The sequence below is a fragment of the Prinia subflava genome, chromosome 9 (genome assembly GCF_021018805.1).
Source record: "Prinia subflava isolate CZ2003 ecotype Zambia chromosome 9, Cam_Psub_1.2, whole genome shotgun sequence".
Taxonomy (NCBI): Eukaryota; Metazoa; Chordata; class Aves; order Passeriformes; family Cisticolidae; genus Prinia; species Prinia subflava.
This window is the reverse complement of record NC_086255.1, coordinates 32,999,412-33,014,589: the sequence shown is the minus strand read 5'-3', so window position 1 is coordinate 33,014,589 and position 15,178 is coordinate 32,999,412. Positions and strand designations below refer to the sequence as shown.

At 51.6% G+C, this 15,178-nt stretch overlaps 1 protein-coding gene across 1 annotated transcript; it reads left to right on the top strand.

The window, feature by feature from the left end:
* The first annotated feature begins 2,538 nt into the window (after nucleotides 1–2,538).
* PLA2G12B (phospholipase A2 group XIIB) lies at nucleotides 2,539–11,552 on the top strand. Its single transcript, XM_063406283.1, has 4 exons — nucleotides 2,539–3,058; nucleotides 8,069–8,145; nucleotides 9,298–9,463; nucleotides 11,304–11,552. Exons 1-4 carry the CDS (start codon nucleotides 2,824–2,826, stop codon nucleotides 11,420–11,422), a joined length of 597 nt encoding a protein of 198 aa, XP_063262353.1. The 5' UTR covers nucleotides 2,539–2,823; the 3' UTR covers nucleotides 11,423–11,552.
* Nucleotides 11,553–15,178: the final 3,626 nt, after the last annotated feature.

Here is a 15,178-nt window from a genome sequence, read left to right as displayed (position 1 = left end):
GCTCCGCCCGGGATGGGGCTCATTCCCACAGCCGGGGGGACACGGGAGCGCGGGCGCCTGGTGGCAGGGCAGGACAGGACGGGACAGCACGGGTGTAGTCACCTCTCCCTCCTCACGCAGGAACGCTGCCAGCAGCCTGACTGTCCCTGGGAATGTGTGACTCACCACGGCCCGGGGCTGCTCTATATTTAAGCATTACGGAGGCAGGAATGAATGCACGCAGTCAGGAGCTGCCTATCCCGAGGTCAGCACCAGGTTCAGAAAGCAGTTGTCAAAGTTCACCACCGCGGCAAAAAGCCATCTGCACCCCTTCAATCTTCAGAGAGAGAAAAGCTGGCCCAGGGCAGAGGGTTTTATAACTGCAGTGGGTCAAAGTGAGGCCAGAGAACCTGCAGGGTCCCGCTGTGCACATCCACAGTCGGGAAGTTGCTCTGCTGCAGCTGCTGAGCCACTCCCCGAGGGAAATCTGGAGGTTACTTTTACCCAATCCTACATTTTTCCTGGTCTTCAGATCTTGAAGTCTGGGTGCAACCAAGCTATTTGCAGCTGGACTGAAAAGCTCTCAAGAGACTGGCTTGGGGAGGGAAGGAAGGAAGCAGAAGGAAGGAAGGAGAGTGGCTCATCCCGGGGGCAGGGCAAAGGGGCTGCCACGTTTTGGAAAAGCAGTAAAACTGCTTTTTATTCACAAGCCTTTGCTTCGGGACCAGTGACAAACTAAGAGGAAAGTTTCTGACTGCTTTTTACCCAGGCTCTGCTCTCTGCCAGCTGCTCCCTCCCTGCCCTGCCTGGCTTTTCTAATTCCAATTGATTTTGCAAACAGCCTGGGCTCCAGAGCCGCCCGCTCCAGGCTGCGTGTCCTGCTCATGCCACATTCCCTGTGGTTTGCCTCCTCTGCAGCCCTGCCAGCATTTTCCCCTCTCTCTTTGCCTTCAGCAGCACATGGATCAGTGACCAGGGACCAAGAGATGACAAAGAAAGCTGCATTCTGGAATTGCCTCCAGAACAACCCTAAAAGGCTCTGCATAAAAGAAATGACACCATGCACAGACACCCAGAGGCTCTTACACATTTCCAAGCTATTCCCGAATAGCTGGTTTGCTCTTTTTTACATTAATTCCTGCCAGGCTGTTGCCAAGGCTGGGAGCAGTGGGACTGCAAACTGGAGTGTCACTCAGGGCAGGGATTGAACCAGCAGAGACACCAAAGGCTCCACTCACTGCAAGACACAGCAGGGGACTCCTAAATCCAGCTTGCCTTGCACTGGAGCTCCCTGACAGCAAATCCCAGGGACCATTTCCACCCACGACTGACAGAGCAGTCCCCAGCATGTTCTGAGCAGCAGCTCTCCGGTGCTTCTGCAGGTCCTCACTTCCCCAGCACTCCCTCTGCCGTGTGCCAGGGGTGACACAGATGTCACAAAAGGCTTACTCGAGGCAGGGATTTGCTGATTCCCAAGCTGCCAACCTCGCTTTCCCAGGGTTCTCTGCATCTGGATTTATCTCCCCAAAGGCAAAGCTGGTTTGATGTTTCCCTGGGACCTCCTGCACTCCTAAATGTCCCCTCACCCATAACTCAGCCCTGGCAGCCATGTGCCTCAGAACAGATGGAACAAGCAGGCAGCAGCTGCTCCACACCATTTCACAGGAGAGGGACTGACCAGCTTGTTTGCTCCCAACCCACTTCTCTGACTTACCCATCTAAGAAACCAGGACTTGTGGTTCCTTCTCCTGCCTTGTCTGGAGCTCATCGCCCAGGGCCATGTGCACAGACACAGGCAGTGCCATGGAGCTCTGGCCCTTCAGAAGCAGCAACCCAGCAGGGCTGACTCTCCTGCAAAACAATAAAATGTCAATATTTGCACTAGTGTTTGGCACAGATTTGAAATGCCTGCAGCCCAGCTCTTCCTGAGAGGCAGTGCTGTGCTGGGACACATCTCAAAAGCTTTCTAGGAGCAGCCAGAATCTTCCCACACCAGTTCCCTTCTCTATTCTTTGTGAGCGGTTTGCTTTGTGTTTTGCTGTTTGTGTTAATTTGGTTGCTTTCTTTTTAATGAGCAACTTTGAACCCTCCACCAGCTGAGCAGGCCCCTGGGTCCTGGCAGGCCTGTCCCACTCCAGAGCCAGGACCTGCAGCTGCCCCACCACCATTCCCTGGCTCAGGTTTCAGTGCAGACCTTTCCTCCTGGGTCACCTGTGCTACGTTTGATTTCCATTACGAAGGAGCTGTACCAACATCAGCCCTCAGTACACATCAGAGGCGAGTCCTCACCCACCACACTGACCCTGGGACTGGAGGTGATGCCAAGGAATTCCCCTGAACGCAGTGTGTGTAACCCCAAACTACTCCAAGCTGCTGCACCGACCCCTCCGAGGCTCCGTGGGCCCACGGGATTTGCCAGGAGTGATAGAACCAGCAGCTAGACAGGCTGAAGGGCTCATGCCACCCCTCCCTGTGCCCAGGAGGCCTAGGGAAAAGGCAAGGGGCACTCCTCAGCCTGCCTGAGCAGCAGGAATTTCGGACAGAGAGATACCTTTCATCTGCCAGCAGGTTGGGGTGGGAGTGAGGCGGCCCTGGGGGGAGAGGTCCCTCCTGGGGAGCCGCAGCCCCGGTGCCTCGGGGACTGAGCTGTCCCGGCGGGATTGTGCAAACCCCCAGCCCTGGGAGCTGAACTCGCTCCGTATGTCGGCGCTGCACTTTGCCCCGCGGCTGCGGTGACCTGCCGCGGGCTCCCGGGCAGGTTTAAAGTCCAGGCAGAGCGGTGCCGCCGTCCCCGCGCACGGCAGCCCCTGCCCGCCGCTCCTGCCGGGGCACCGCGGCTGCAGCATGCGGCTGCTGCTGCGGGCAGCGCTGCTGTGCCTGGCCCTGCCCCTGGGCCGCTGCGAGCAGGAGGAAGCGCCCGACAGCAGCGGCCACCGGCACCCCCAGGCACAGGCATCCTATTCCGACTGGGGCATCGACACCATCCGCGATGGCTTTGAAGCGGTGAACAGCTACTTCGACTCCTTCTTGGAACTGCTCGGGGGAAAAAACGGAGTCTGTCAGTACCGATGTCGATATGGTAAGAGAACCTCACCGCTGCTGGCTCCTCTCTCCCCGCCCTTTCCCCTCTTTCCCTCTCCTTCCCTGGCTGTGCTCGGCAGAGTCACAACTTCTCTGCCAGCACAGGGACACTGAGCCCCACCTTCCCCCTCCCCCAAGAACAGCCTGGTTCAAGGACTGTGGGAACTGAAAAAGCAGAGGATTTTCACAGCCTTGCAGTAAGTTTACATAGATCGAGGTTTGAAACAGAGTTTCAATTTAGGCCTTGAAATATTTGCAGCACAGAAAGTTTCTGAGCTGCAAAAAATATAAATAAGCAATTATTGTGTGCTCTAAGGTGCTCATTATAGTGTTTATTGATTGGCTTAAGTAGGTGCCTGTAAGCTTTTAGCATTAGCCTACTGGCTAAAAAACTTTTTAAAGACCTTGTAACAAAGAACTTTGGCTTCTGTTACGGCGTGAGTTTTACCATCTTTTGTGTCTCTACCTTCACTGAGACTGATAACGTCTTTATTTAAAAACCTTGTGGAACGCCTCTCAGTGGCCCCATCCCGTTATTGGGTATTAGATCCAACATCGCTGTGTGACGGGGACAGAGGACAGGAGGCAGCTTCCCTGGCAGAGCACACAGCTGCCTGGGCTGTCCAGCTGCCCAGAGCCTGGGAGAGGACAGGGAGGGGAGGCTGAGCCAGCCCTAATCTCAGCAACCTTCGGAGTGCCCTTATCCAGCAGCTGAGCTGGCCAATGCCGCGGGCTGCAGGAGCACAGATAACGGGGAGGAACAGATAACCACACCTCACCGGGAGGAACCTTCCGTGCTCCTGCCTGCTCTGGACTTCGGATGATTCACCAAGGAGGAACAGTTTGGGTTGTCCTGGGGGCAGGATGAAGGGAGGGCAGGGGACGGGGTGCACAGAGCTGCAGGTGGCTGGGGTGACAGGGGCACAGGCAGCACTGGGGACCTGTGGAAACAACCTGCTTAGGAGCCAGCCAGCAGTTTACCCCCATGCTGTATCCTCTCCTCAGCCTCCTACAACTGTCCCACAGCAACATCCTGTCCTGTCAGCTCAGGCTGCCCATCCATCAGCCTGCCAGCCCCTGTCCCCACAGCTTCACCCCACACCCCTAGAGACCACCTGGGAAAGACGCTTGTGAGCACAGAGGGGTTTCAACCCCTCTCCTCCCCAAAGCATTGCTTTTCATAGACAGACTCGAGGCTTTGGGGAGACCCCACTGGCTCTGTCCCAGTCTGTATGGATCCCATGGACCTCCTGCTCTTCCCAGGCCAGCAGCCAGGGCACTGGGACAGAGATCTGCAGGGCTGGGACCTCAGCTCCCTGCCAGGGCCAGAGGGGCCAGAAGGAGGTTAAAATCACTCTGAAAGGTGCTGAGTTTTTCATTTTGTTTCATAAATAATGCCACACAATCATAGAACAGGGTGAGTTGGAAGGGAGCCATCAGGATCATTGAGTCCAACTCCTGGCCCCACACCCTGTGCCTGAAAATGTTGTCCAAACACTCCTGGAGCTCTGCTAGCCATGGAACCACTTCTCTGATGAGCCTGGAAGTGCTCCCAGTGCTCAACCACCCTCTGGGTGAAAAACCTCTTCCTGATATCCGTCTAATGTGAATGTATGTGTCCTCCCTCTCCTGCCAGCTCTGCTCCCCAGGCCCCACACTGAGAACAAACAGGGAGCAGCCAGCCAGGAACCTCAGCCCCATGGGCTGGAGGGAGGCAGGCACCTCAGCCCATCACCACAGCCCCACAGGGACCCTGCTCCCTCAGCCTGGGGGTCCCTCAGGCCTCTCTGTGGCCATGTGTGTCCCCAGAGCCTGGAGAAGGTGACCCCCAGACCCCACAGCACCACCCCAGCACAGGAGGAGCCCATCAGGCAGCCTGGCCCACGCTCACGGTGTGGCAGCCCCAGGCCATGTGTGTGACAACCTCCTAAAGGCCCGCACTGTGCTCCAAATTCAGAGCAGAAAGGGACTTGTCCTCCTAAATGCAGAGACTGAAGCCCCTGGCAGTGGGAAAAGCGTGGCTGGGACTGCAGTGTGCCTGAGGTAATGCTGATATTCAGAGCTGGTTTCAGGGAGCCTCAGGACTCACCAAATCGTGCAGGAGTTACTGCTTTTGGACACAACAGAGGCTCTCCTTGCCTGTCCTTGTGACATCTCCAGAGAGCAGCACAAATCCCTGCTCACACCCCAGGAGAACCCTGCATCTCACTGGAACAGTGTTTTACCTAGAAAGGAGAAGAAGCACATCGTTAGCCCAGCTCTCATCCTCTGCTGAACAGCTCATTAATCCTGCCTGAAGGAGGGAACTCCTGAAATGCTGCCCACAGGGGTCCAAGGGTCTTGCTGGACCCCTGCAGGGCCATTTGTCCTTGCTAATCTCTGGCACAGACATTGCATCTGCACGTGGAGAGGATGCTGGGATGGTCCCAAAGCAGTGAGATCCAGTCCTTGCTCAGAAGGATGAACACAAACCACCTTTGTGCCGAATCAGGGTCTGATTGCTTTTTTTTCCCAGGCATGAAGGAAAAATTATTCCTTCCACTTTCATTTCAACCAAGGGATACCAATAATAGCTTATTTTGCCAAGGTAAAGGTCAGGACTCACCTGTGATTGCCACATCCATCTTCAGCTGAGCACATGGCACTTGGCTGTTCCAGCTGCTCTAAGACTCTCCTGATTTTTCAGCAGCCACTGAAGTCTGAAAACAACCAACTTGATGGATTACTCCCTTAAATCAGGACGTTAGGGTTACACTAGCATTTACTGGCAAACATCCTCCTGCTTACAAAGTCCCACTGGGCATCTCAGGAGAAACAAACAGCCTGAGCTGGGAGTGAAGCCCTTGCAGCTTCCTCCTGGCTAGGCAAGACTTCACTGCTTTGCTCAGCATTTGGTCCTGAAAAGCTCAAAGATGAGGGGGCACCTCCAGGCTGTGGGAAAAGAGCCTTCAAAGGCAAGCTCTGCAATAGGGCACACAAGGCTGGGGATGTGCAGGCACCTCTGCTCAAAGCCTGCCTGCCTGGGGCACACAAACAACAATGGACCACCCAAAACTGCAAGGAGCCCTGAGACCATCCATTCACCCAAAAATAAACTCGTGTCCCCTGTCAGTGTCCCAGCAGTGCCATGCCTGAGACCTCCTGCGTCGCCAGCAGCTGCTCCAGCCAACTGGCTGCCTTCCAGCCTGCTGGAGCAGCTACAGCAGCCTGGGGGTATAAAATACATCAGGGAAACTCACCCTCAGCTCTAGGGCTGTGCCAACGAGGCAGTGGCCTGAAATCTATCTTCTTGCCTGTAAGGATGGGCAAGCAATAAATGATAACAGGAGCACGGGGTTGATGCTGGTAGAGAGGCAGGAACGCCTGATATTCCTGCTTTGCTTTTGTCTTCCTGTTAACTAGAAAACAAGATGTGGGAGAGAGGTTAATTGTGGTGTCTTGGACTTGACGCAGCTGAGAAAGAGTACAAAGGGGCACTTTACAAGTTTTAAAGCTCTGTTTTGCAGAGGGGAGGGGACAGGTTTCCTACAAGAGCTTATCCTGAAGGCAGTTTGATGTTTTGTGGATCAGCACAATCCTTATGTGAGGACTTTTTTTCCTCAGATCAGCTTTCTAAAACATTATAATAGCTTTGACTTTGGCTTAATTGAAGATCTGGAAGCACAGCTATCTTTGGCTGGGACCTGAATAATGGAGGTAGAACTGGATAACTGGATGATGCTAAAGGTCCAGTCCAACCCAAGCCATTCTGTGATTCTATGATCCCCACATCCCCACAAAGTCTCACTCCTACTCAGACTTGTCATCTTACCCCATTAAATGTCAGTTTGCCGCAAGAACAAAATTTACACTCAATATTACAAGCAAGTCACTCAAATTTGACTCCATCCTGCAAAACCCACAGTGGATTTTGAATTTTCCTCTGCCTCGTGTATCAGTTCAGGAATATTTGAATTCTGAGTCTCAGTTCCCACTCTCTTCCAAAAAGCCAACAAGGCTCTTTCAGAAAGGGAAAATTGCCTGTTGGCATCTCACAGCTGGCCAGGATTTCAGTTTGTTACTTATTTGTAGGAAATCTGTTATTTAAGCAAAACAGCTCTGGCAAAGTTTAATTGAGAGGTGTTGCTACGTAAGTCTCTCTGAGGCTTTTGGCTGTAAGGCCTTCCCAAGGGCACGGCAGATTTATGGTTGAATTAACCACTGGCATTTTAGGTACCTCAACAGAAAACTGGGGAAAGCGTCTTAAATAATTCCTGGTGCTGACAAGAAGTGGAAATGGAATTTAAAAGAACCCTGCCCTGCCCTGAAGGGCTGAATTAGATCCATTTTATGTCTATATAAATTCTCTAGCCGTGCTCAGGGAAACAGAAACTTAACCCTTGATGTGATGGATCACAAGGCTCAGCTCACATGTGTTTTAGTTGGAGTATTCACACAGTTTATGTTTTCCCAGAGCAGGGACAGGACCCAGAGAATGGCTGGAGCTGTGTGAGGGCAGGTTAGGTTGGATATCAGGAAAAGGTTCTTCCCCTAGAAGGTGGTCGGGCACTGAACAGGCTGACCCTACAAAAATCAAGATTAAAAATCAGATTAAAATGCTGCTAGAACTGGCTGCTAGCTGGACTCTTTCTACGTTGGCTAAATAATTATTCACAGAGTGAGTTCTTGCTTCCTTTATGCATATTAAGAAGCAGACTGACGAAGGTGCAGAGATTAAAGGAATAGAAATGATTTGCAAAACGTGGCAGTGCATCACCATGGGCAGAAAATGCACCAAGAAGATCTGCTCAGAGCAAGATCAGGCATGCAAGGTCTGGCACAGTTTGGGGGAGATCCACAGCACACCAACAGCCCAGAAATGAACTGAGGATGGAAAGAAAGCCCCTTGCTAAGCTAGCAGTGCTTGGGGATGCAGACCAAAGGGGAGCTGCCTGTCACTCTTTGCTTTTTGGACCTAGTCTCAGGAAAATCAGCTTTCCTAACATTTGTCCTGTCTTTTCTTTCCCAGGGAAGGCTCCCATGCCACGGCCTCACTACAAACCCCAAGAACCCAACGGCTGTGGCTCCCATTTCCTGGGGCTCAAGGTACCTGAAAGTGTATGTACTGTCCCAGCCACCACTCCCAAAGGGTGCAGCTCTCAGCACATCACCAGCTCATCCTTCTGGGCAAGGAGAAGGCAGAGCTAAGCTGGGCAGCTTGGTGACAATAACCTGTGTGCACACAGCAACACCCGAGTGCATCCTCCACACCAGCCCCTTCACCTCTTCCCACACTTTTTCCCTCTACCAAGCACTGAATGGAATCCACAGGCTTTAATACTGCACCCACTCATTATCTTAAAGGCAATTAATGAAATCATATTGGAATCACCAGGAAAAGCTTTCCCAGGAGGCTCTCAGAGCAGGGATTCCTATTTAGCTCATACATTATTGCTGCCCATGGAGTCTGCAGCAATTATGCAGATTCCTGCTCTGACAACCCCTCTCTTTGCAGCCCATTTTTCATGTTAGGTTTAATTCCTGAAACTCCATTTCACTGCAAACCTTGTGGGCATTTCTGTGGTGCCTCCTCTGCGCCCAGGCAATCATGAGTGCAATGAAGGAACAATTCATCTCCTAAATTTTACATGAGGAAGGGGGAAAAGAGGAATAATTTATAACAAGCTAACAAGTCCAGTCTCTCCAGGAGACAGGTCTTCTGCCCCATCACCCCCAGGGTTATAAGCTAAGCTTACAGAGAGCAGAAGGCCCCTGACCACGCTGTGATTGTCCTTTGCCTCAAGTGCATCTCAAAGAAATAAGGCATTAAAAATACTTATGGCATATTTATTAGGCCAAAAAGCAGGACCTTGTCAGGTTGTGGGAAGAAGAGGAAATAGAAAAGGGGCCTTTGCCACTGCTGGCAAGGACATAGAGCTCTCTGACAAAGTCTGACAAATGAAAACTAGAAAATGGTCATGGAGGGGCTGTTTCCCCCCTCTCTACCAGACATTAATTCCCTGGGACACAGAGATGAGAAGAGAATGTGATGTAGCCTGCGCTGCACCTCTCACCCACTGTGCTGCTCCCTCCTTTAGATGGTGAGGGAGCAGCACACATTCCCTCCTGCTGCCCTGGCCATCAGGAACAGCTTCCAGAAAAAGGGGCCAGCTGGGCTCTGCAGCCCCTCACACGCTACAGCTGTGTGAGCCTGAGGCCAGCACGCAGCCAAGGGACACCTCTTCTCTCTTTCCCCAGCTGGACTTGGGCATCCCAGCCATGACCAAGTGCTGTAACCAGCTGGACATTTGTTATGACACCTGTGGGGCCAACAAATACCGCTGCGACGCCAAGTTCCGCTGGTGCCTCCACTCCATCTGCTCCGACCTCAAGCGCAGCCTGGGCTTCGTTTCCAAGGTGCAAGGTAGGCTCCCACCTCACTGCCTGTGCAGGGAGGCACCGAGGGGAGGCTGTGGGCAGGGAGCCCCTCCCTTGCCAAAAAGAAGCAGAACTCTGCAGTAGGGAGCAGCATCTCTGTCCTGCACTTGTCACAGGTGGGTGAGAACACACAGATCTGCCCCCTCCGCCACACACTTCTGTCCCTAGGCTGGAGACCTACCGTTATTTGCATTTAGAAAACATTACAGTGTGGGAAAAAACCCACAAACAACCTTGGAAGCAATTCCTTCAAAACTTGGATGCACTGCCAGGCAGCTCAAACACCTTCACAGACTACCAGAAAGCCTTCCAGGGCCAGTGAGGCACACACTGAAAGCTGTCCGTGGCCAGGGGCCAGCAAAACTGAGAGAGCCAAGGACAGGGCTCTCAGGGCTCTGGTCACAGACAAGAGATGATGATGGCACCAGGGACATGCCAGGCTGGGTGGTGGCTGAGCCACTGCAGACAGCTCTGGATGGCTCAGAAGTGCTAACAAAGCTCGAGTGATGTGCCAGCAGCTGAAGTGCCACCCTGGTTTTACCTAATTTAAAAAGCCTCAGCCTGCAAGTCTGAGAACAGCTTTTTTGGTAACCTCTGCTGACACCCTCCTCTAAGGTATCCTTAAATAAGCATTTGTTTTCCAAAGGTACAGCCTGATTAGGACACAGGGGAAGTCTGCACCAGCACTAGAGCAGACAGCTTTCTACCTAGTCACAGATAAATGCATGGAAAGAGTTATCTTGCTTGCCCAGGCCAGCAAGAGAAATCAAAGATGTGGACTGAGACATAAGTGCTGTACGTTGAGCACAGCCAGTCTTTTGTGGTCACCCTTATCAAGAGGTCCTCATGCAGCCAACCTCTTCCTATCTCTTCAGATTTTCCCCTGCCACTTTTTCATATGATTCCTTCTTGCTCTCTGCTTGCAGCAGCAAAGCAAACCTAGATCCTAGGGAGTTAAGGCAGAGCAGAGCCCATGCTCCTGGGCTGAGCCAAGCCACCTCTGCCAGGCTTGATTCCTCCAGCATCTCTGTCCTGGCTGCTGTAGGAGGATGAACCAATGAACCTCTGAGCCAGCCTCCCCTCACCTCGGCCTCTACAGATCCTGTCACAGCCCTCCCCCACAGACATCCCAGTGGTTATCTGGCATCCAAAGCCTTGGTTTTCCCACTGACTCACCACAGCCTCTCCAGTGCCTGCTAACTGAGCAGCCTCCTAAGGGAACGGGAGCTCTGAGGTGTCTGGAGAGGCTGAGATAGGAGAAAACAGTCCCAAAGGCAAGGCTTTCCCAACTTCATTATGCATACAGCAATCAGTGTTAGTGCCAGTAAATAAACCCTAAAGACCTAATATTAACTTATTTAGTTACTGACAAGCACTTTCAGGGTTATTTTTGGGGTGAGGAGGGGCTAGTAGTCAGGCAGTCAGCTGCTCCAACTGCTGTAGGATTTTTCATGCTGGCATCGTAACTCCCAAAAAAGCCCAGAAAGGTTGGTTAATAGTGGCTATAGGCAAAACTGAGAGGAGAAGGAGTAATGTGGAGGCCTCCTGGGAAATCTGTTTGGTAAACAGTGCTGTTTGCAGAGCCCCAGATGATCCATCAACCAGTAAGGCCTGAAAGAGGAAAGAAAAGAGGCGTTTAGTGGGGAGAGAAATTAGTGCCACCCGGGAAGAAAAGAGGAGGGAACCTCAGGATTTATAAAAATGCAGCTCTCAGAGAGAAAAGATGACAGCACACGCTTCCAATTGCAAATCCCATGGAGCTCAGTGCAGGGCTGGAGCACTCCAGATTGCCTGTCCTTACCTGCCCATCCTGTCCTTCTCCACAGCCTGTGAATCCATGGCAGACACGGTGTTCAACGCCGTCTGGACCCTGGGCTGCCGGCCCTTCATGAACAGCCAGAGGAGCGCCTGCATTTGCAGCGAGGAGGAGCGGGACGAGCTGTGAGCAGCAGCAGCATGGACTGGGAGCTGCTGCGGCATGGACTGGGAGCTGCAGCAGGATGGACTGGGAGCTGCAGCAGCGGGATGGACTGGGAGCTGCTGCCGGATGAGCTGTGAGCAGCAGCAGCATGGACTGGGAGCTGCAGCGGCATGGACTGGGAGCTGCAGCGGCATGATGGACTGGGAGCTGCAGCGGCATGGACTGGGAGCTGCAGCGGCATGGACTGGGAGCTGCAGTGGGATGGACTGGGAACTGCAGCAGGATGGACTGGGAGCTGCAGTGGCATGGACTGGGAACTGCAGCAGCATGGACTGGCAGCTGCAGCGGCATGGACTGGGAGCAGGAGCAGCCCGATGTCTGTGAGCCGCTGCCGGCACCCCTGTCCAGCACAGTGACTCCTGTCAGCCCTCGGGCCAAGGCACCACAGCCTCTGGGCAGAGCAGCCAGCCCATGAACAGGGGGCAGCCGTGCCTGCTGCCTGCCACAGATGCAGCTCAACAGCCCCCGTGCCCCTCTCCAAGTCCTCCAGCCGGCAGGAGCCTGTGCCAGTTCTCTCCACGCACCGAGCAGGAGAGGCAAGCAGGATCCAGTGCTGCTTATAAACACGGGACTTACCTTAAATACACACCGTCACCTCCCCCCTGCCTGTAACTGTCTAATTTGCAGTGCAAGGCATGAGGTTTCTGCAAGCCCTGTGAAATTCCCAGTCCATGGATATGCTATTTATATTTTTGCACCACTGGTGACAGACTGAAGAGGGGTTATTTGCTTTCAGTACATTGCTCACACCCATCCTTGACACTTTCCATCCCGTCATTACACACCCTGACAACCCTGCATATTTAAATACTTGGTGGATCTTAAACTAATCTAAGATACCTGGAGATTTCTTAGGCATGAGTTAAGGAGAAGGGCTTGAGCTGTTTGTGGTACACAATTGATATTCAGGACCAAAGCCCACCATGTGTCAGATGTAAAATCACTGCCCTCTCCCCCACAGTCTCGGGAGAGGAAGCCACTTTTCTTTGCCAGTGTCATCCACATCTAATTACTCTTGTCCTATGGCACTCAACAAAGCTTTGCCCTTAGGATCCCTTTTCACACAAAATGGCGGGGTATCCAGCTCCATCTCTTGCATGAGGGAAAAAGGAGGCTCAGAGTGACCTTGGATGAGATCTTTCAAATTCTGGAGGCTCATCTGTCAGGTGACAGGACTCACGTGCTTCCTCTGTGGGACTGCTATCAGCAGCCTCAGACACCATTCCTTCTAAAATGTGGTTAATACTCCCGTCTGTTATGGGGACCTTTTGTTGCATGCAAAACCAGAATTTAAAGTGGTGCATGGCATTTTGCCTCCAAAGAACATTGGCAGACAGCCATCAGCTGGGTTTCTTGTTGGAAGGAAGTTGCTACTGGGTGTGCGCGTGCTGTGCCACGTAAATATTTCAGCGGCTCCTGCAAACATATTTATGGTTATGTTCTTCCATCTGCCACAGAGAAGTTAAGGCTGCAAAAGGGTGATTTAACAAGAGTGGAAAGAGTCTGTCTTGGTTGCTTTTCTTCCAGTTTAAATGGATTTAAAATGTATGCACGGAGCTATAAATTATTTAAGCCCTGTATTCCTGTTCCTGCCAGTCATCTTTGCCTTACAGTGAGACAATGAGACGTTCAGCTGGCCCCAAGTGGGCTGGAACAACAAGACACTGCTGCTATCCAAACCAGGAAAATGGAAGTGACTGCGTGGGGTGTACTGGGATGTTTTCCATCACAGAGGACATCAACACTGATCAGATGTAATGACAGCTTTTCCTAGCTGGGCTAATGCCACTGGAGAGGGAATTCTGCTTTGCCAAGGTTCACCGCTCTTCTGAGCATGAGGCTGGACAGACAACCTTGATTATCCAGCTATGAAACACATACTTTTGGCTAGGGATGGGAAGGAAACATTCCTCATTTCAGACACTTCCCAAACTTTGTATTTGGTTGGTGAAACAGTGCCTGTGGCCAGTTTAAATGTGAATACACTCTTACGATTAAATGACAAAAAAGAAATTAAAACAGCTGTATCATCTATATTCAATAGCCAACTGGATGGCAAATATCTTAATTTATTTTACAGTTCAAGTGACATCAGATTAAAGCCAAGCAACTGCTGGCCAGAGATGACACATACTGGAGAAATCAAAGTTCTGAACAAAATCTCTGCACCCAGACCCTGCTGCGCTGGAGATGTCACTAACATAAATCATCATTTCTCTCTGCTTTCAGACCACCATTCATCCCAAAACCCTAGAGACTGCTGCAAGCAGGCCAGCTACTGAATAAGTTCATTTTTCACTGAGGTAATCTGAAAATCACAGCAGCAGCTCTACAAAGAAATATTTGCACCTTCAAGTGGTGGTGACTCTGGCAAAGCACCAGATAATCCTGTGTAGGAGCAAACCAGTGCATGAACTCCAGTAAAACTGCAACCAAAGTAAGAACTGCTTCCCCTCCGTGCCACTCCTGCCATCCAGTGATGTACAGCCATGGAAGCAGATGATCACAGGATCTTCCAGGTTGCTGCACAAACCTTGGGTCATCTTCAATTCCACCCTGCTCTGGACACAAAGACACCACTTTGTTCATCCTGTGGCTTCGTCTTGACTTGGTGCATCAGCAGGATTGTTTTCAGCTGCTTCACATGAATTTGTCAGAAGAACCAAATAATGTGCATAATAACTGAATAAGCCAGGAAAGGAACTTCTCCCTCCATCACTCCCCCACATCCCTTCCATATGAACAAACAAGAGCAGTTGATTCACCAGAAGGCACCAGATAATTAATTTCATTTCCCAGCTCTTGTTTTATCAAAACAAATATATTTAGCAGAGGCTGCCTGAACAAAGAAGTGACAGTGGAGAACTGCCCCTGTGGTCCTAATGCAGATGTGAATCAGCAGAACAGCAATCCTAGGAGAAGCCTTTTTCCTTTTTTTTTCTTTCACATATGGTTAGACAACACATGAAAAGCGTCTTTCCATTTCTACCTACTTACCAGCATAGAAATATTTTTGTTTACTCTAAAACACACACGTATTTCCAAGATTGGAAAAGCAGCCATGAACCTATTTAGAAAAATTATTAAGCTCTCAGCCATGAAATGTTCATTCCTCACTGGAATCTCACTTGCCAGAGCAAATAAATCTATGAAATAGGCTAAAATGTTTGAGGTGATTTGTGACTTCCTTCTAAATGGTCCCTTCAAATGGATTCTCCTTCCATTTGAAAGCAGCAGCAAATTTTGACTTTTGCAGCAATTTGGCTGCTCCAAGCAAAGCAGAACACGGGTGATGAAGGCTGGGGGGCTTCCAGCAGACCTCCAACCACGCAGGACAGAGCTGCACACTGAGAAGCTTCTTGTAGAAAACCTTGGGAAGGCGCTGCAGTGCCACTGCCACCAGTGGGGACGGATCCCTCCCCTCGTCCTCCAGCCCTGCCTGTCCTATCTTGTTCTTCACTGCTGGCTGTGCTTCCTCCCTTCCACCCCACATCCCTAATCCTTTACCACACAGCTTGGTGAAGCCCAGAGGAGCCTGAGCTGATCACATCCATTATTTTTGCTTTGGAAGGAGCTTGACAGCCCAAAAAGACTCCTGACAACCACGATGCCACCACCATCACCAGTAATTGCGTCCCCTGCCATGGCCACTCAGACAACGCTGCCGTGTCTCCTGTCACCAGGCTCACTGGGGACAGCCCTGTCCTGAGAACTTCCCAC